Consider the following 22,597-nt stretch of genomic DNA (forward strand, 5'->3'; position numbering starts at 1 on the left):
TGCATTTAATCACATATGTTTATATGTATCAAACGACATATGGTTTATGAGCGCAAGATTTGTTTTTTCCTTCTTGATTCAAAATTTGTTCTGTGTCCATATTAATCATATGTAATTAAATGTATATAATCACATGTGATTAAAATACATGAGAAAATTATTGAAGCGAAAATTCGAAAACGAATCTTGTCTATATAAATAATACGTGATTATATATATATATATATATATATATATATATATATATATATAATCACATGTGATTATATATATTTAATCAAATATGTTTTATGTGATTAAATACATATAATCACATATGATTTATGTGATTATATTTTTTTTATATATGCAAGAATAACTATTGAATCACATATGATTTGTATAGACAAGATTCATTATCACTTTCTTGATTCATTAATTGTTCTTTGTCAACTATAATCATATGTGATTAAATACATCTAACCACATGTGATTATATGTATCTAATCACATATGATTTATATGGAAAAAAACAATCTTGTATTTATAGATCATAAGTGGTGAAGGGTAGTGGGGGTAACATGTCATATGTGGATCAGTGGTGGTGGTGTTGATGGGTGGGTGATGTTGAGTGTGTTGGATTAGACGTATAAGCCCATAACTATTATCAGTATGTATTCGACCCGAGAGTAGCATGGTCCATTTGGGTTGCATATCATCAGGACAATTTGTTATGATGGACTTTTGAGAGAAGAGGTTGTATATGATTTATTAATATATTATAAGTTCTAATATATTAATATGAAATCATATATTTTCATTAGTGTTGATCAAGAATTAATTTGGAATTATTTTAGTGACCAAAAGATACTAATTAAATCTATGGGGACTAATTATGGTAATTAGTCATATTTATATGTGTTGGGCTCATGATCCATATTGGACCAAGTTTATGTATGGATACATAAAGAGTTGGGCCATATGAATCTTGGATCATAAAACCCATGGGTATGGGTTTTATGATCCATGATTTATATGGCCCAACTCTTTATGTATCTATACATAAACTTGGTCCAACATGGATCATGAACCAACACATATAAATATAATTATGATGACCTAAAACCGCCAACCCTAGTGTGTGCATGTTCTTGGAGTTCATGAAGGTTTTAGAGTGCATGGAGATTCTCTCTCAAGTCCCACCTTTGTCCTTGATGTGTTGTGACTTCATTTGAGGCTTCCACAATATTGGGGCTAAGCTCTTAAGGCCAAATCCATCAAGACTTCCATCCATTTGAAAAGGTATGTTACACTAACTAGTATCCTTTGTAGTTTACATCTTTGTATGCTAGTTATAGGCTTAATACCTTGGAAACACCTATGCATGTATAATTAGTGAAAACATAGATCCAAGGTATTTAGGATTGTATGTGCACCATAGGATGTTGTATTATACTAAAACCCAACAGTGGTATAAGAGCCATGGGTTGTTTACATGTTATACTTGATGAAATAGCTTAAAAATTGAAAATTCTGGCTTTTTGGGCACTGGACTCGCGGAGTCCACTGATGGACTCGCTGAGTCCATGAACAAAATCATCCAACTCGTCGAGTTGGTTCATGCACTCGACGAATTGGACCCCCAGACAACATATTTTCGACTTTTAAGGTTGGAATTGGACTAGAATCATTACCCTAAGCTGTTTTTGAACTTATAAACATGTTTTTGATGTGGTAATGATCATTCTAATCCAATTCAAAAGATAATTGTCATAAAATTCATGTTTTGTATTAATTTAATGGTTAGGCTAATTACATGAAAGTTGGTTGACATGAATTATCTTGCTCATATGAGTTTAATCTAGATCATAGTTTTCTTGACATGATTGTTAGTTGAATTGATGATCTTAATGTGTTTCTGGTGGATTCCATAACTTGTCCTCAAGTTATGGAAAACCAAAAGTTTTGTGTTAAAGTTTTCATTAAAATCCATAGGTTACACATTGGAAGAGTTCTTTTGTCATAAATTGTTTTATGAACTCCATAACTTGTCCTCAAGTTATGGATGTTCAAGAGTCTCTTCATTCAAAGTTTTTTAAGTCCTTCATTAAACTGATATGTTATGGAATTGAAATTTTTTTTAATTGTTCAAAACTTGCCCTCAAGTTTTGGAATTTGTAAAGTTACCCCCATGTACACTTTAATTCTAGGTTAGACCCTTAGAATTTTATAGTTTAAAATTCAACCCTTATACTATTATAATATTAATGGTTAATATGTTTCTACATATATATATATATATATATATATATATATATATATGTGTGTGTGTGTGTATATATATATATATATATATATATGTATGTATAAGAACAAAGTTGTCTTACCGTTAGTAGGCCCTCATTCACGAAGCCGGTCTATAAGGGGGTATAAGGTTATTGTCTATAAAATGGCAGTTTGATGGGTGTCCACTCTCACCCACCACTTCCTTGACTGGTGGAGGGTTATTATCCGAACAGGTAGGACAATGACTTTAATTCTCATTAAAAGTATAATGATTATTATAAAGTAACTAAATGTTTTATAAATTCCCAATCTTAGTTACTTTAGGAAAATGTGAATTTGGTGCTAACCCATGAAATTTACACTTTGTACCTTAACAAGTCATTAGTGGAGCGTGTGTGGTTAATCGGTATACTAACATGGACTAGTAAGAGTGGTGAAGGGTAACTTAATGTTTATCATGGATCGGTGGAGCGCGTGTGGTTAACTGGCACATCGATTAGGTGATAAACTTAAGGGTACCAAGTTAATTTGCATAGTTATTCACACCTTGTTTTGTGATCCTCGGCATCCCAGTCACATCTAGGAGTTTCAAAACAATTAAAACCTAATACCTATTTCGTTTTTCATGGTGGAAATTGGTGAATCGTCATTTGCCTACCTTCAAATATTTTATAGCTTGGATTACGGCATCCCTCTTCCAAGTTATAAAATATTGTGTTGGGTCCTAGCCTTAGTATTTCATATTGGGTGTTATAATAAGGACCTAAATCAACTAACTTGAATATCTCCCATTGTAGATGTCTGGTTCAAACAACTATGATCTTCCCAAATCTCTTGGAACAAGCTTTCTCCATCTCCTCCAATTATTCTCCCTAACCCACAAGTTCTTGAATAGTTCAAGGTCACTCAAGCCCTATTGGTAAGCAAAGTCTATGAATGCTCACATCTTGAAGATGAAGTCACTTATTGACAAGTCGGGAGAGTCGGGTGTCAAGGACTTGAGGAAGTTGGTTGTTGAATGGGTTCTTCAGTCACTTTCTAAGTCACATAGTGAGTTCCTTTAGGACTACTATGTGACGGACCATGACATGACCCTTAATGATCTTATCTATTTGCTTGATGCTGCTGAATCAGCAATGATTTGGAGCATCAGTAAAGCAAATTTGATTTGAAGATCGACTTCCCAAACTTCCATGGACATTGACAATGGTAACGTTGGAAATCCAGAAAAGCTTTCTCTTCCCAATGGAAAGGGATCGGCCATAGTCAAATCGGTTGACCAAATGGTAAAGAGAAAGGCTAAGTCTGAGATAATCCCGTGTACCATTCCCAAAGAGTCCATATGTTTCTATTGCCAAAGTAAAGGGCATTGGTTGCGAAGCTGTCCTGTTTACCTAAAAGATCATAAGGTTGGTAAAGTAAAAAAGGTTTGACTCTTCTTCGGGTGAAGTCCGCTATCTAACTCTATTAAGTTACTATTATGAGATTCTTATTACATGATGTGACTAAGACACATGTTGATGTTTTAAGAATCAAAGAATAGAGGAAGCTTAAAGGGAAAATTTGCTGATTCTGATCGCGAAGATGGATTTCGATCGCATGGTTCGGTGATCAGAATTTTGCTTTTTTGCTTAAGAGTTGCGAGAGATTGCTTAGGAATTAATAACAACATGTTTTCATATGCATTTTCATTGTAAGGATAAGTTTTTCCGCAAGTTTTAAAATAAAAGAAAAAATTTTTAATTTTACTTATTTTAAATATCCTTACAATGGCATTTGTGGAAGAAAAAATTTTTTTGTTTATATGATTCCATTGATAGCAATATTGGAAAAACATATTTGATTCTTTCGTTTGTGGTAGTGTCATAATTTACCAAATAAGGAAATATTCCCATCACCCAAATTTCAGTTGGATAGAAACTTGGAATCATGCAACTTGTATTGTATGATGAATGAGAATTTTCATCTTTGGAAAATTAAGACTAATTCCTTGAGCACATGTATATGTGAGTCAAGTGAAGGATTAGGGGATTAAGAACACTTGAGTGTGATCTGGTCAGGTCCACCATAGAGAATGATAAGACTATTTTTCATGATTTACTAAAGTTTAGTAAATATGGTTATGCTTACAACTTTAAGTGTAATTCTAAAACATTGGAAAAGTTTCAATAAAAGGCAGAACGGATGAGAAGAATCAAATTAGGCAGAAAGATAAAAGTTTCTCCAATCTGAAAAGATGGGAGAGTACTTGAGTATCTTGTTTTATGATTATCTTAGTGATTATGAAATCATATCACAATTGATTATCTAAGGGCATCTTAGTGAATTTGTTTGACTAAGAAGAGGAATCATGAATTGTTGAAATGGTTAAATCAAAAGATGAATCATACTTCGTTCCAAAACTGAGTCATAGAGTAATACTCCAAGATTGTAATTTGAGTGACAAAATCTTAAGAAAGGTTTAAAACACTTGTCAAATGTAGAATGAGATGGTTTTTATTATTATAAATTTGAAATTGGCAAGTTGTGATGAGTTGGATAAGACAAACACCAACTAAGACCAATTGTGTGAAGTGTTTTTCTTGATAAGAATCTGCACTTACTCTTGAATATTTGTTTGTCAAGGAATGGTTCTTGACAAGAGAATCTTATATGTCAAGAGGACAGTGGGAGTCTTAAAGGTCTTGAAAGTTTCAAAAACTAATCAAGGGTGAAACCTATTGTTTATCACTAGCACACGACTTGAGGCTTATAACCTATCGTGTTAACATATTCTTATTTCTGTGCTCATTCCAGTTAAAGTTGACTATGAATGTGAGTTCTGTGAGTTTTCAATTGTTTTCATAACAACTGGGAAGCAATGGTAGGCCATTGTGCTGCCAAGTGGCCAGATGTTAAGATTGCACAAGTTCGGTCCATATGAGTTTGGATTTGTCACTAACCTTCCCTTGTGGTTATAACAAATTCAAATGGATAGGAACACATACACCATAAAAAAACAGCTAAGTGTCATAAGGTTTCTCTTCGATTCATGAAAATGATGGTGAGGAAACGCTTTCACTAAGTAGATTTTAGGTAGATAGTAATTGTGATATTTGCATTCTCAAAGTCGTTAGTGGAGCATGTGTGGTTAACCGGCACACTAACATGGACTTGTGAGAAATGGCAATGATTACAGCATCCCTTTTCATAGTTCTAAAAATTGTTTACACACTCATATGAGCTGTCTAAGGAAAAGTGTATGATTTTGATAAAGTTTTATCAAAGCATCTTGTATCAGAAATCTAAACTTTGGTAAGAAAGTCAATAAAGTATTGATTTCTGGATACATGTCAAAGCTATTGGGAGCATAAGTGTTATGCTAATAATTTTCATGTAAGTGGGAGCATGATTATTATGTTAAGTGTTAATTATAGAAAACAAAAAGGTTTCAATTGGGAAAAGTTGGTTTGCTATAATTAAGGGAGAGGAAATTATACTTCATTTCAATTCTAAAAGCTTAGATTGAGATTTTGATCATCTTTAGTCAAGGATATATATATATATATATATATATATATATATATATATATATATATATATGAGTTTTATGTTGGAATGGTTCAACATAAGGAAATTCTATATATATTGTGTTCTCAAAATTCGATTATGATTACGGCATCCCTCTTCATAGTCAAATTTTGAAAACATGGAAAATAAAAAATATTGTAGCAAAAGACTGGTCTATGATCACGTCTTTATGTGAGACATCATGAATTGTGTCTCATATGCTTCGGATATAGGATCGATTACATGTGCTACAATATTTATCCTTTCTAAATTTTTTGAATGCCTAAGGCATTAAGAGGGGAAAAGATCTAGAATTGGATATGACTAAAATTATTAAGCAGCTGTCGAGGACAATCTAAGGTTTCCAAATATTGGTTGCTCATGGACAATTGGAAGTATAGTGTTAAATTTTTGGAAAGGACCATATTGACATATTCTGAAAAAAGGCAACTCTTTTTCAGAAGTGATAGTCAAAATGGGAATATGCAAATGTTTCCATAGGTGGAAATTATCCATTAAATCTGAAGATTAGAAAACTTAATGCAAGAAGGATGTTCAAAGCAATGTACTTTGAATTTGGGACTTCATTTCCATGGAATTGCTCTCCATTGGAATACTCTGTAATGTTTGTTGGCAAGTCTTTGTGACTTTGTGCATAGTCATTACAAGAGGATCAATGCATATAAGTTTAGAATCTAACAAATTTCGGTAAGTGGCAGGAATTTGGAATTCTTACATTTACAATAAGGATTTGGGATTGTGAAATGAGCATCATTAGAATCATGTTCAATTAGTCTATTTCACATAGTAAGGATCATAGACAAACATAGTGTGCATGCTTGGAGCATGGCATGAATAGTGTTTTGATTCAAGTATAAAGTTGATTATTTGAAACATTATACAATGAATAATGAGTAATCAATATGGTGTTTAAATTAAAGGTGTTTTATTTACTCTCAAAGGTGCTTGGGACCATTGAGTGATTAGTATTATTCTTGTGTTTCATTTTGCATGTTTTGACTTCCATAATGGCTAGGTTATTCTTTCCAAATGACTATGTTATTCAAATTCTCCACAATCGGTCATATGTTGGAAGTAGGTATGAATCAAGACTGTCATGAAGTTGGTTGTAGATGGCTAAGGTGTTGGACATATCAAAGAGTTGCTACAACATTCATGAGTGCTCTTAAGTTCTGACTATTGGACTAAACCCACCCTCATTTGACTCACTTCATGGATTTTATCACGAGTGATCATGAGACGATAATATCTTATATTCTTCAAACCTAGAGATGTAAGTTGTTGACTATGAGTTGGTTGTACATTGATTGTACGAAAACGCATCTGTAACTTGATGTTATAAAATATGCATTTGTGTATGATTCAAAAAGTAGTAGAACAACCATATGAGTCGAAGTTTATTTATTCCTTTTAACCTTGGAGGGATAAAAGCAATATCTGTGGGCCCCTCGATGATTTAGTGATGACAAACACAAGTTCTCAGTCGGGCCTAGACTGATTTGATTTGTTTAATTAGTCAGTCATCATAAATCGGAAATCGGGAAACAACAAATGGACAGAAAGAATGATTATAATCCATTTCTCATTCCATATGATATCTAGAATGGAGGAATATATGATCCCTTATCTAATGGACATGTCATTGACTTGGTCAGAGTTCGACAGCAGCTTTTCAGAGCTACGATTGCTAGTCGGGATCTTGGAGTCATACGTAATAATAGTTATAGACTTATCCAAGTGGGAGACTGTTGGATTAGATGTCTAAGCCCATAATTATTATCGGTATGTATTCGACCCGAGAGTAGCATGGTCCATTTGGGTTGCATATCATCAGGACAATTTGTTAGGATGGACTTTTGAGAAAAGAGGTTGTATATGATTTATTAATATATTATAAGTTCTAATATATTAATATGAAATCTTATGTTTTAATTAGTGTTGATCAAGAATTAATTTGGAATTAATTTAGTGATCAAAAGATGCTAATTAAATCTATGGGGACTAATTATGGTAATTAGTTATATTTATATGTGTTGGGCTCATGATCCATGTTGAACCAAGTTTATGTATGGACACATAAATAGTTGGGCCATATGAATCACGGATCATAAAATCCATGGGTATGGGTTTGGTTTATACCCATGACTCTTAGAATTCAACACATATAAATACATATATGATGACCTAAAACTACCAACCCTAGTGTGTGTGCGTGTTCTCGGAGTTCATGAAGGTTTTAGAGTGCATGGAGATTATCTCTCAAGTCATACCTTTGTCCTTGATGTGTTATGACTTCATTTGAGGCTTCCACACTATTGGGGTTAAGCTCTTAAGGCCAAATGCATCAAGACTTCCAGCCATATATAAAGGTATGTTACACTAACTAGTATCTTGTGTAGTTTACATCTTTGTATGCTAGTTATAGGCTTAATACCTTGGAAACACCTTTGCATGTATAATTAGTGAAAACATAGATCCAAGGTATCTAGGGTTGTATGTGCACCATAGGATGTTGTATTATACTAAAACCCAACAGAGTGGTGGTTGTATGTGGTGATTTTGGTGGTGGTAGGTGGTAAGTGGTAGGTAGTGGGTGGTGATGGTGGTAAGTGGTGATGATGTTGGTGGGTGGTGGTGGGGGTAGTGATTGGTAGTAGTTGGTGGTGAGGAGTGGTCATGATGATGTATAGGGGTGTGGGTGGTAGTCGGTGGTGGTGGCAGGTGGTGGTGATAGTGGTGGGTGGTGGATGGTGGAGGTGGGTGGTGGATGATGGGTGGTGGAGGGTGGGTGAACAGTGATGGTATGGGTGGGGAAGGCGGGTGGTGGTGATGGGTGGTGGGTGGTAGTGGTGGGTATTGGTGGTTATGGGGGTGGTGGTGGCGGGTGGTAGTGGGTTGCAGGTTTTTATGATGGGTAGTTGGTAGTGTTGATGGGTGGAGGATGGCGGTGGAGGGTGGTCGTGAGTGGTGGGTAGTAGTGGTTGGTGGGTGGATGGTGGTGGTTGGTGGTTAGTAGGTTGTAGGTGGTGGTGATGGGTGGTGGGTTATGTTGGTTAATGTGTTTTTAACTATTTGTTGATTTATATAAATATTATTTTATAATTTTATTTAAAATATTGTGTGGTCCAAATTTGTTCTCAAATATTCTTGTGATAAAAAATGTTCTCTATTGAATGCTCCCATGTGTGTGTGTGTGTCTATATATATATATATATATATATATATATATATATATATATATATATATATATATATATATATATTATATAAACCTTATTATTTCTAAAAATAGATTTAAGACGTCCAAACCATTAAGCTAATAATACAAATAATCAACATCAAAATTAAAACCATACAACTAATAATGTTATGTACAAATATTTAACACACCTTTGAATTAGTATCCCCTACTTTCAGGATCGAATCAGCGCATATTGACTAAGCTACTCCCGGTCTTTCCCGATATAAGCAAATCCTATTTTTTTTGCTAAAACTAAACGATTCTGTGTTCATATTGTATGAAGACTCATTCAAATTGGAAGAATTACAATTTTCTTCTTTATGATCCTCCCCCAGATTATATTTGAACGATTGTAAATATTATCCAAGCCCTAGCTTTGCCCACCAACTCACAAACCTAAAGTCAATCTTCACCATAAATGTTGTTGCCTCTCACCACCTTTGACACCTCCATCAGCTAGGGATGCAAACTCACCACCTTTGACACCTCCATCAGCTAGGGTGCAAACGAGCCGAGCCGAGCCCGAGCCTAGCCAGGCTCGGCTCGGGCTTGTTTAATTTATATGAAGCTCGAGATCGAGCTCGGCTCGATTCGAACTTTCTTCTACTGAGCTCGGCTCGAGCTCATAAATAATTATACAAGCTCAGCTCGGGCTCGACTTCTTTTTTATCTGACATGCCTAAATAAGCTTAAGCTCGGCTCAAGCTCGTTAAGAAGCTCGTTTACCAATATCTTAAATCTATAATTCCCCGAATATGTTTTTATTTTAATATATATAAATAATAATACGTTATTCATATAAAGGCTTGTTTAGGCTCGCGAGCCTAATCGAACTTAATGACATATGCTCAAGCTCGAGCTCGTTTTATAAACGAGGTTAATATTAAGCTCGAGCTCGGATCAGGCTTGATTAAAATCGGTTTCGAGTCGAGCTTTTAACGATCCGATCCCGATTATCTCACGAGTAGCTTGTTTGCACCCCTACCATCAGCCACCTATAGAATACTTGAAAACATCGCATCCACCTTCATTGAAACTCTCGTAACCATCACCTCCATCGACCGCCGCTGGAGCTCCAATCATAGACAAGCACACAACTCGTCTTGGTCATTTCTTTTTCTCTTTTCCTCCATCTCTCTTAAAACATAAGGTCACGAGCAAGGTTTCTCACCCGCTATCCCTCTTCCTTTCTCTGTAATAATATGTATATCAATGTCGTAGATCTATGATTTCTTTTTTCTTTAGTTTTTTTTTCAATTTCAGGTTCTTCATTTATGAGCATGTTCTTGATTTCTTATTGTGATTTAATATGGGTTTTTTTTTTTGAACTTTTGGAGTTTTAGTAGCCACATGACACCAACACCTAAAACCATAGATGTCTTCAGGTTTTTTTTTGTTCCTTTTAATTCCCATCTTGATTTCCCTTGCCCTTTCTCAAATTTGATTTCACCCGTGTTTTCCTCTAATCAGATGGAGAGGGATATGATGAACCTATGTTTTGACCCATAATTTATTAAATTAGATGGAGATGGATTCGATTAACCGACATCTGCCACCACCATCTTTACCTTCTCTTCGTTATACTTCCTCGCCAACATTTTTGGCCCTTCTTTCCTTTTTCATTTGAAGGAAGTAATTTAGTATTTTGTAAAATGGTTCCAGGTAATTCTTGAGATGGTTCTTCTTGATCTACCTCCAAATCTACTCTCATGTATTAAGAACAAATAATCATAATTAAAACCTTTGCAACCAATGTAAATCACATTTAATATAATTGTGTATGTTTGTGTGTTCATCATCCCGTGAACTGAATGAGTGGAGTCACTCATCAAAGGAAAACAATATTCTAGATGTTGTTGTTGGAAGAAAGAAAGACTTAAACAAGAAATTCTGATACAGAACAGGGAGAACAGAAAAAAAACTCAAGAACAATTTGCTGTGAAAAGATCTCTTATTCAATATTCTGCCCACATTTGATTAAGTACACAGCCATACAAATACCAAAAAAAAAAAATAAATAAACTGACAAAGCTAGAAATAAGAAACCGCTAATACTAATTTATGGGTAATCATGGACCACTTATTTGAAATTAAGTAACAGCTACCAAAAACAAAACTGAAATCTTAAATGCTAAGTAGTGGGACAGAAGCTACTGGAAGTTTTGAGCACCATTATTCAACACACCCCCTTGCTTCAAAACTTGTTACTCCCAAACAAAACCTGAAGAAATTATGCTTGACACTTGGAAGAGACTTTGTAAGCACATCTGCAAATTGCTCGTTAGTTCCACAATGCTTCAAAATGATTTCTTTTTCAGCAACTAAATCACGAATAAAATGATAACGGATGTCTATGTGTTTTGTCCTGCTGTGGAAGGATGGATTCTTTGTCATTGCAATTGCTGCTTGATTGTCACAAAAGATTTCTGTTGGACCAACTTGCTTTTGGAGAAGATCAGCAAGTATCCTTCTTAACCACACTGCATGACAAGCTGATGATGTTGTTGCAATGTACTCCGCTTCTGATGAGGATAGTGTTACAATATCTTGCTTTTTTGAGCTCGATGAAACAGCACCTGAACCAAGAGGAAAAACATAACTAGAGGTGCTCCTTCGATCATCCAAACAGCCACCCCAATCACTGTCAGTAAACCTATATAATTTTGGTTTAGGTACATTTGAGTACCAAATCCCAAACTCAACCGTTCTAGCTATATAGCAAAGAATCCTCTTTGCTGCTCCTAGATGATGAACTGAAGGACTATGCATAAATCTTGAAACTTTGCTAACTGGAAATGCAATATCAGGTCTGGTGTGAGTTAGGTAGTTCAAGCCTCCAACTATACTCTTGAAGTGTTTCACATTTGCCAACTTTGTGCCATCATTTGCAACAAGCGATTCATTCATATCCATTGGTGTTAAACACGGATTTGCATTCAACATACTGAATCATTTAAGCAAGTCAGTAGCATACTTTTTTTGACAAATAAAAATTCCATCATCACACTGGTTCACCTCCGGGTCAAGAAAGTAACGTAACAAGCCCATAGCTGACATCTCAAATTTTTTAATCATCGAATATTTGAACTCAGCAATAATAGATTCATACGACCCCATATAAATAATGTCATCTACATAGATGCAGACAACTACAAAATCAGGTTTACCTTGCTTTTTCACATAGAGAGTAGGCTCACTTTTACTTCTATCAAATCCGTTTTCTTAAAAGTACAAATCTATCTTGTTGTACCACGCTCGGGGGGCTTGCTTAATCCCGTATAAGGCTTTTTTCAAAATGTACACTTTGCTATCATCATCGCATGAAAATCCTTCTGGTTGAGAGACAGTACACTTCTTCTTCTAGCTCTCCATTTAGAAACGCCAATTTAACATCAAATTGGTACACTTTCCATTTTAATTGTGCGGCTAAGGAAAGAAAAATTCTAACCATTTCAAACCGAGCAACCGAAGAAAAGGTTTCTTCGTAATCGACTCTATGTTGTTGAGCATACCCTTTCACAACCAAACGAGCTTTATGCTTCTGGATTGTACCATCAGCATTGTATTTTGTACGGTACACCCATTTGAGACCTATGGCATTTTTATCTTTGGGCAAATCAACCAAATCCCAAGTCTTATTCTTTCTAATAGCCGCAATCTCATCTTTCATTGCATCTTGCCACACCTGTTTCTCTGCTGCATCATCATAAGAGATAGGATCAGGATCAGATGCATATAATGCAAAGCTACATGAGGCATAGATATCTTCCAGTGATCGAAACTTTTTTGGAGGACTTTCAGATGAAAAGCTTGAAGGTGAAGAAGATCCCGATGGTGAAGAAGGTGGAGTTGAAGGTGGTGTAACATTATCTCCATTTTGAGAATTGCTTGTTTCTGGATCTGTGAAGTTATTGACCTCAAATGTAACAAGAACAGATTCTGGTGAGGCCGATGTTTCTGTATTCTTCCAACTCCATTGTTCTGCTTCATTAAATTCAACATTCCTGCTTATAATAATTTTTCCATTAATCGGGTTAAATAACCTATATGCTTTTGAGGAAGTAGAATAGCCAATGAAAATGCATTTTTCTGACTTTTGATCAAGCTTGGTGCGAGATGATGTGACTAATGCATAACCAATGCAGCCAAAGATTTTTAAGTGACTTACTTGCGGCTTTCTACCTTTCCATGCTTCATAAGGAGTTCGATTTAGAACAATCTTTGTGGGAGAGATGTTCAAAATGTATACAGCAGCTGCAATGCCTTCAGCCCAGAATTTTTTTGGAAGATTTTTTGCTGCCATCATGCTTCTTGCCATGTCACCAATGGTTCGGTTTTTTCGTTCTGCTACTCCATTCTGTTTTGGAGTGTGCGGTGCTATAAATTCCCTACGAATACCATTAAACTCACAAAATTCATTAAATTTTTGTGAGGTAAATTCACCACCATTATCGGAACGAAGAACTTTTATGTTATTCCCATGTTATGGCTTCATCACAAAGTTTAAACGTATCTTAACCTGTTGACCCTAGTCTCTCTAATTCTTAGTTTTTCATCATGTTTCATCATGAAAATGATTTTGATATTTTTAGTTTTGATTTCAATTTCAGGTCGGTGATCTCATATTCAGGTAGTTAGGATGTGATATGTATAAGTGTGTTTATAGATGGAGGTGGATCTGGTGTCAAAAGAATTGGAGTGAAAACATCAAAGATGTGAACAAGTGGATCATAGACACCACTCACTTTGAACCACTTGTATGATTTCCAACCATTAAAATCATTAGTTTTTCATTATATGCTTCTTATTTTTGTTTATGTGTGTATGTTATTTAGTTAGGTCTTGACCTTAAAAGAGAAGTTTCAAAATGGAGAAAAGTCAAGCTAATGAAGAGACACGAAATAAGAACAAGGGCTTTTGGTAACTGGCTCTATATTTCTGATGTTATAATTTAGCACCTGATTTAGAATAATGCAGACTTGCACAAATTTAGTAGTTATTTGTTATACAGGTTTGTAATGCTTTGTTAAGTGTTCAACCTCTCAGCTAATTGTTATTCTAGGTAACATACTTTTAATAACCTTTACATGAAATGATGATGCAAACTTACAGAAATTTAGCAGTTATATAATACCGGGGTTCCTCATTTTGGCGAGAACAACTATTTAGGTGTCTGTTCCCAAAACTACATTCTCTCTTGGTGCATTTTTTTTCTATGATTTTCAAGTAAGATACCCCCTAGATTACAAAGTTTGGCATTTTCAAAGTTATGTTATAACAAACCGTCACTATTCCCTATTCACAAAATGTTTAACTTTTTTTACTTATTTTCTTTATTCTGGTTAGGAACCGTTACTGAAGGATGTTTTTGGTGGTTGGAATTGACAGAGAGATCGAGAAGGAAACATATTGCATTTTCCTGCTGTAGAATATTTTCAGCCTTAAAGTTAAAAAATTTGAAGGCTCTCATGGTAGGTATTGGCAAATTGGAGGTAAGCACTTTGTTACCATCTCTTTTCATTTTTGGTTGTTTTATATGCTGCTGTTGTGTGTTAGTAGTTATGAGCGGAGTGGCCATGTGTTTATGTATGCAACTATTTGATATTTTTATCTACTCTTCAACCTCAAATAAGTTTTAAAATATTTATGTATCAAAAGCTGTAAATATATTTTTGTTACTATTTATATATCAACACTTTTTGTGCTAGAATAAAAATTAAGATTATATATATACATATATATATATATATATATATATATATATATATATATATATATATATATATATATATATATATATATATATATTTGTTGAAATGTTTGTCTTTTAATAACAAAATGTTTACCTTCCTTTGTCTGGTGCATGTTAGTCAAGAGAGACTCTCTTACTAAGCGGCTTTATTGTCACATTTGGAACTTAAGGGCACCAGCTTTGTTCTTTTGTACCTTCAATGTTGTATGTAAATTGTCATATTTGGAACTTATGTGTAAACCCTTAATGCTCGATGTTTATTTGTACCGGGGCAATAACTTTGTGTCAATTTTTGGGTCATGTCTTTAGGGGTAAAGTGTACCTTTCATCAACTTAGACACATTTTAAGCTTTATGCACTTGAAAAGTAGGAAATCAAAAGTTGTTGCAATTTTACATGCTTTCAAGTAATTATATTCAAAGAGTTTTTATTTGAAATTTTAAAATTCAAAAAAGAACAAAATATGAATCTAGCTAATATTAAATAATAAATGAGAATCAATATTTGAATTTATGTTACATTAAATTTCGATATTTTATAAAAATTCATATATATCTAACACTTCACTAAAAAAATAATGGTTATCTATTTTAACTTTGCATCGTCTATTTAATCATATAGTTATGTATATATTTGTTTTATAACATAAATTCAAAATCAAAACATGTATAAATATATAATTCATCAGTAACAAAATATATTTTTATGTTATTTATAACAATATACCTATTTGATGATTTATATGGTTCTACATATATTTGTTATAGTAAGATAGATTTTGAAAAAAAAATGATAGTGTATTTATATTTTTAAATCAAACCCAAACATATCTTTATTTTAACCAAAAAGACAACATCTTTTTTATTTTGTACCTTAGTTGGATTGATTTTTTATTCTTATTTCATTATTCGGTTTATTGATCTAAGCAGTTTATTTATTGATATAAACATTCACTAATGTACTAAATTTAGCATGTTACTTTTGTTTAACATATGGTATTTATGTTTGCCTATATTAAATTTAAACGGTATTTATATTGCCTATATTAAATTTAAACCATTAGTGTTATATAAACTTAAATGAAGGTATATCCAAAAAGAAGCTATCCACCTAACATAAAAAAACAAAAAGCTTTTAAAGGAAACTGATTTCCAACATAAAACTATTTGTTGTTTTTTAAATGGAAACTAATCACCTAAAATAAACTATTCGGCAAAAGAATTATCATCCGCTTCTTTGTACATTTTTTGGAATATTGCATTTTTCCGGTACAGTTTCTGAAAGGAAATTATTTTCCTAAACAAAACTATTCACCAACCTTTTTTTTTTGTTACCTTTGTAATATAACATGTTTACAAATGAAAAGAAAATATCTAACATATCTTATTTTTAACTCATTGAAAATAATTGCCGCAACAAATTATTCGTTAGTGCCGCTTTGGGTGATATATATATATATATATATATATATATATATATATATATATATATATATATATATATATATATATATATATATATATATATATATATATATATATATATATATATATATATATATATATATATAAACGCACCTACTTGTATGACTGAAGTTCAAAGTTCAAACCATCTTTACCAGCTTTTTTCTCCAATATATTCTGCGATCTATTCTTCCTCTTTAGACCATTTCCCCTTCACCTTCCCAACCGTAATCTAGGGGAAATTGTTGGATCAAACTTCCATATTCATATATATTGCGTATAGAGATTCTTATCCTCTTTCATGGCTTCCTTACGTCTCTTATTTTCTTCCCTTCTATTCACCATCTTCTGTCTGCAACTGCTTTTCCTTTCCCCAACCCTTTCCACCTCCAGGCGCGTGCTGCACAATCATGTCACTGACCAGAATGAAGCCGCGTTTAGGGTGGCCCTCACACATGTTGATTCCGGGAAAAATATGACGAAGTTTGAGCGCTTACAACTCGGTGTAAAGAGAGGTAACCTCCGGTTAGAAAGACTCATCAATAACATGATGGCTAGTTTATCGGTTGAGTCAAGTTCACAAGTAACGTCACCCGTTCATGCTGGAAATGGAGAATTCTTGATGAATTTGGCCATCGGAACTCCCCCAGAAACGTACTCTGCCATTATGGATACTGGTAGTGACCTCATTTGGACACAATGTAAGCCATGCACCAAATGTTTTGATGCACCAACACCCGTTTTTGATCCGAAGAAGTCATCGTCATTCTCTAAGGTGTCATGTTCGAATAGTTTATGCAAGGCGTTACCAACTTCGGATTGTGGATCAGATGGCTGTGAGTACTTGTATTCTTACGGGGATTACTCGTCGACGCAAGGGATTTTAGCAACAGAGACGTTTATGTTCGATAAGGTGTCCGTGCCGTCGGTCGGGTTTGGTTGTGGAGAAGACAACGAAGGTAATGGGTTCAATCAAGGTGCTGGGTTAGTAGGGTTAGGGAGGGGACCTTTGTCTTTAGTTTCACAGCTCAAAAAGTCAACATTTTCTTATTGTTTAACCTCCATTAATGATGATACATCATCAGGAAACCCATCAAGTACTCTCGTAATGGGATCTTTAGAAAGCCAAATAGCAAATGATAGCGTTTTCACCACTCCATTGATTAAAAACCCATCACAACCATCCTTTTACTACCTTTCACTCCAAGGTATTTCTGTCGGAAACGTTGATTTGCCTATCAAGAAATCGACTTTCGCAATCAATTCAGATGGGACCGGTGGGGTCATCATCGATTCGGGTACAACCATTACGTATCTTGAAGAATCTGCTTTTAATATGGTGAAGAAAGAGTTTGTTTCACAAACGAACCTGAATGTAGATAACTCGGGTTCGACTGGTTTGGATTTGTGTTTTGAGTTACCTTCAGATGATGGCTCAGGGGAGATGTCGATCGAGATTCCGAAGCTAGTGTTTCATTTTGATGGTGCGAGTTTGGATTTGCCAGGGGAGAATTACATGATCGGAGATACAAATGCTGGAGTAGCGTGTTTGGCGATGGGGGGTTCAAGTGGGATTTCGATATTTGGAAATATTCAACAGCAGAATATGATGGTGGTTCATGATCTCGAGAAGGAGACCTTGTCATTCATTCCAACTAAATGCGATCAGCTGTAGGTTTTGGTTAGATCGGTATGCTGCATGTTCTACAATCATGTTTTATGGGTTTTCAATATGTTAATGTTTTTAGATTTATGATTTGAAAAAACCAACATTTGCTTACAAAATGATCTTCTACGAACATCATTTTGCAGTTCAAATATACATGTGAGTTTCATGCTTTTTTTAATCACCAATCACTCAAACAGAGACCGATCGGGGCATATTAATTAGTTACATGATCGAGACAGGTTCAAATGTTTAAGAGAATGGCTAAATAAACACCGGTAAATACTAAAAAAACAACCTATACTTAAAAAACACCTTTTAATGATTAAAAAGGTTACTTTTTTTTTTATTACGATTAGTCAAATGTAATTATTAGCTAATAAATAAATAGTAATTACATTTTAACTTTTAATTAATATCTATTAATTAATATTTTTTTTGTTTTTGTTTTTAATAAATATAATTTTTTTTAAAAAACCTAATCTCTAAAACATACTTTTTAACTTTTAATGAATATCCATTAATATATATATATATATATATATATATATATATATATATATATATATATATATATATATATATATATATATATATATTTGTTTTTAAAAAATAAATAACGCAATCTTCTAAAACATACTTTTTAACTTTTAATTAATATATATTTTTTGTTTTTGCTTTTAACAAATATAATTTTATTAAAAGAATATATAATGTATATTATTGGAACGATGTTATTATATTATTATTAGAATGATGTTAAAAAAATATTAACTAAAAAAAAAGTTAATTAGATGTAAAAAAAAAGGTTGATGTACCACTCTTTCCTTTGATTAACCGCCCCTCTCCTCTATTTTGTCTTTTTTCATTCTTAATATTTATTTATGTTTATAACTTTATATATATATATATATATATATATATATATATATATATATATATATATATATATATATATATATATATATATATATATATATATATATATATAACAAAAATGTGAATAAAAAAATATAAAATTCATATTTTTCAAGATTAAGTTTTAGTATATATAATTTAAATTTATTATTTGATGTATAGTAACAAAAAGTGATTTGTGAAAGTCGTAATATATATATATATATATATATATATATATATATATATATATATATATATATATCATAATTAATTTTTTAAAAAGAATAAAATATCATAATTAATTTTCTAATATAAGTAAACTGCTTAATATATTGCAATATTATATTTAAACATCTAATTAAAATTTAAATTTATTTAACGGGTCTACACGACATTTAATTTAATTAAAGATGAAAAATAATATAAAGAAAACTGTAATGAAATAAAATTAAAAAAGATTAATTAAATGTAAAATTGTGTGAATTGACATTTTAAAAAGTTGGATTATAGGGGTGGCTACGCATGTTAAAAAATGCAATACATGGATTGTTTTTGCTACACAATTTACAATGTGTCAGAGCTCCATACCTTTTGAGATTTAATAGAGTGTTTATTTAGTAGAAAATGCTAATAGGGTGTTTATGGGTTGTATATTTAGCAGCTACCATGTTTAAAATTGGTTCGGGTCAGGTCAAAACGACAGCAAAAAGAAAAAACATTCCATCTAGTTTTTGGTGCTACCCTTTTAAAGAATCAGTAATCATACAATAATCTGGCCAAACCAAAATTCACAATTTATGAAATTTCTCAAAACATATATTATACGTTATCAAAACACAGTCACTTGAATAATATATTATTATCACGTATTAAAGTTCAAATAAATGAAACAAAAATTTATTATCCCAACTCTATATTTTGGATTGGTCTCGGGTCTTTCTTTAGTATCAATGTCACTATATTCTAGGGATGAGAAAAAACCGCACCGTAACTAAAATTAACTGCATAAACCGCAACCACAATAAAAACCGATGGTGAGGTTTTCTGTTTTCAAAAAACCGCAAACTTGCAGTGCGGTGCGGTTATTAGTTTTCAAAAACCGCAAAAAAAACCGCACCACACCGCATATACTATATACAATTTTTTTTTTATTAATTATTAATATATTAAATATTAAAAATGAGACAGGTTTTATGGATTAAATATGGATAAATACTAGAAGACAAAAGTGTTGGTTTTTTTTGTTATGTTTAACTTTGAAAAATTGTGAAATTAGACAACTTTAAGATATTTATTGTTAATTACTATTAATTTGACATTTTTAAGAATTAGTTGTTTGTGATTTAAGTTAATTTTCTTATACCTTATGGTTTTTTTAATTATTACAAGTAATATGTTTGAACTCTTAAAACCGTTTGAGCTCTAAACTGTAGTTAAAAACCACACAAAATAACCGCACTAAATCGATGCGGTTAATAACCGTAACACAAAAAAAATAAAACCGCACCGCAAAAATAAACGCCTAACCGCACCCCAAAAATAACCGCACCAAGCGGTTTTGAAAATAGATTAACCGCATTTGCGGTTTGTGGTGAGGTTTTAACTAATAACCGCACCGAACCGCACCGCGCTCACCCCTACTATATTCCCCTTTGTTTAGATGGACCTTAGACGGTGGTATTTCAAACTGTTCTATTTGCAATCGGTCTTGATTTTTTTCGTTCAGGTATCATGGTTCTTATGTGTGCATTTTTTGATTATATGTTATGGTTTTTTCAATTCCGTTTCTAAATTAATTTGTAGGTTTCCTTTTGGTTTTGGTTTTGGTTTTGCTGTTAACAAATATATGATTAATATATAAATGATATATTACGTTTTAATATAAATGATACCTTAAAATATAATAAAAGTAAAATTGAAAGAAGTTAGATAATATATGATAAACATAAAAATCTCTCTCTCTCTCACACACACACACACACACACACACACATATATATATATATATATATATATATATATATATATATATATATATATATATATATATATATATATATATATATATATATATATATATATATATATATATAAAAGATCTGTTGAAAACTTATAGTTTTTTGAAAACCCGAGAATTAAAGATGGAACGTTAGATTTAAATTAACTTATTAAGAGCATTATCGTCATCTTACCAATCTCATTTAATGTTTAATTTTTGTGATATTGGAAATATTAATAAAAATGTCTAAAAATTAACACTATAAATCAAATTTTTCTTTGATGATATGCCCTAAGCCCCTTTCAGAAGAGAAAAATGATTTTTTTTTTAAAATACATATTCTTTTTTTAAATGCAGTTTTTTATGAAAAAAACAAAAAAAAAACATTTTCTTTTAAAACTGCAATATTTTAAAAAACAATAAACTCTTAAAAATCAATAAATTAAAAAAAATGGAATATTTAAAAAGAACTATAATTTTTTTAACCAAAAAAAAATCGTCATTTTAGAAGCATATATATATATGCATATTTTTTTAAAGTGCATATATGCGTATTTCTTATATATAATAATATTCGTATAAAATTAAAAAATATATATATATATATATATATATATATATATATATATATATATATATATATATATATGTTTGTTTTTATTAGTCTATAAATACAATTGTACAAATATTTTATTTGATACAAAGTGAAGTATAAAAAAAAACAAAAAATGCTACATAATTCCTAAATGTTTTCATGTCACCGTGTCAAGATTTCCATCTTTTCCTCAATTTATCACTTTTCACATTTTCAATATTTTCCACAAGTTCTTCCTAATTACTTTTCTGTAACGCCCCGTCTCTGGTATGTTGCTTCCGTGACATTTATTTAGAAGTTTTATTGAGGGACTCGGCGAGTCTATGGCCTGACTCGTCGAGTAGGGTCGAGTTTTCGAGCACGTGTTAGTCGGCGACTCGGCGAGTCCATATTCGGGACTCGGCGAGTCTGCCTGCCAGGAAGAAACCCTAAATCTCCAGGTTGCTCACTATTTAAGTAATGTTATGTGCCCCAAACTCGCCTCCTTCACCCTCAGAGAGCTGTGAGAAAACCCTAATCCATCCCTTGATTGTTTTAAGTGTTTTTGTGTGGATTTTGAAGGCTTGAAGAAGAAGAAGAAGAAAGGAACAAAGAGAAGAGGTGTAGAGCAAAGATCCAAGGGCAAAATCAGAGCTCATTGAGGTATTTCTCGGATTCCTTCTGTTTTATGCTTTAGACCTCCATTAGAACACTTCTAGGGCTAGTTTGATGTATTTTCCAAACCTTATAGTTGTATGGATGCCTTAATAGGTCGAGATATCCCTAGATCTGTTCATTTAGGAGTTGTAGAGCCCGGATCTATTGCCTTTTTGAAGATGCTTTGCATAAGAACCCTAGATCTAGCCTTTATTATGCTTTTTGAGCCTTATTATCTTCTTGGACGCTTATGGGCACGTAAAGATAGAATATTTACGTGCTAATCGAACTAAGGAAGCCCAGATCTATAAGTTTTAGACGCTGGATTCAAGCAGAATCGAGTTTAGAGTAGCTGCATGGATGTGACTCGGCGAGTCGGAAGAACGACTCGGCGAGTCAAGTCGCGAGTCCCGTTTTTCCCCTTTTGAGTGATGTCGAGTGGGAGCCTGTGAGTAGTAGAGTGGACTCAGTGAGTTGGAGGGCAGACTCAGTAATAGAGGGACTCGACGA

General features: G+C 32.7%; 1 protein-coding gene across 1 annotated transcript; it reads left to right on the forward strand.

Annotated features, from left to right (window-relative positions):
• Nucleotides 1–16,414: 16,414 nt before the first annotated feature.
• Nucleotides 16,415–18,138, forward strand: LOC111894184 (aspartic proteinase nepenthesin-1). Its single transcript, XM_023890268.2, has one exon. The coding sequence runs from the start codon at nt 16,593–16,595 to the stop codon at nt 17,964–17,966; it is 1,374 nt and encodes a 457-aa protein (XP_023746036.1). The 5' UTR covers nt 16,415–16,592; the 3' UTR covers nt 17,967–18,138.
• The last annotated feature ends 4,459 nt before the right edge of the window (nt 18,139–22,597 follow it).

The sequence above is a fragment of the Lactuca sativa genome, chromosome 2 (genome assembly GCF_002870075.4).
Source record: "Lactuca sativa cultivar Salinas chromosome 2, Lsat_Salinas_v11, whole genome shotgun sequence".
NCBI lineage: Eukaryota > Viridiplantae > Streptophyta > Magnoliopsida > Asterales > Asteraceae > Lactuca > Lactuca sativa.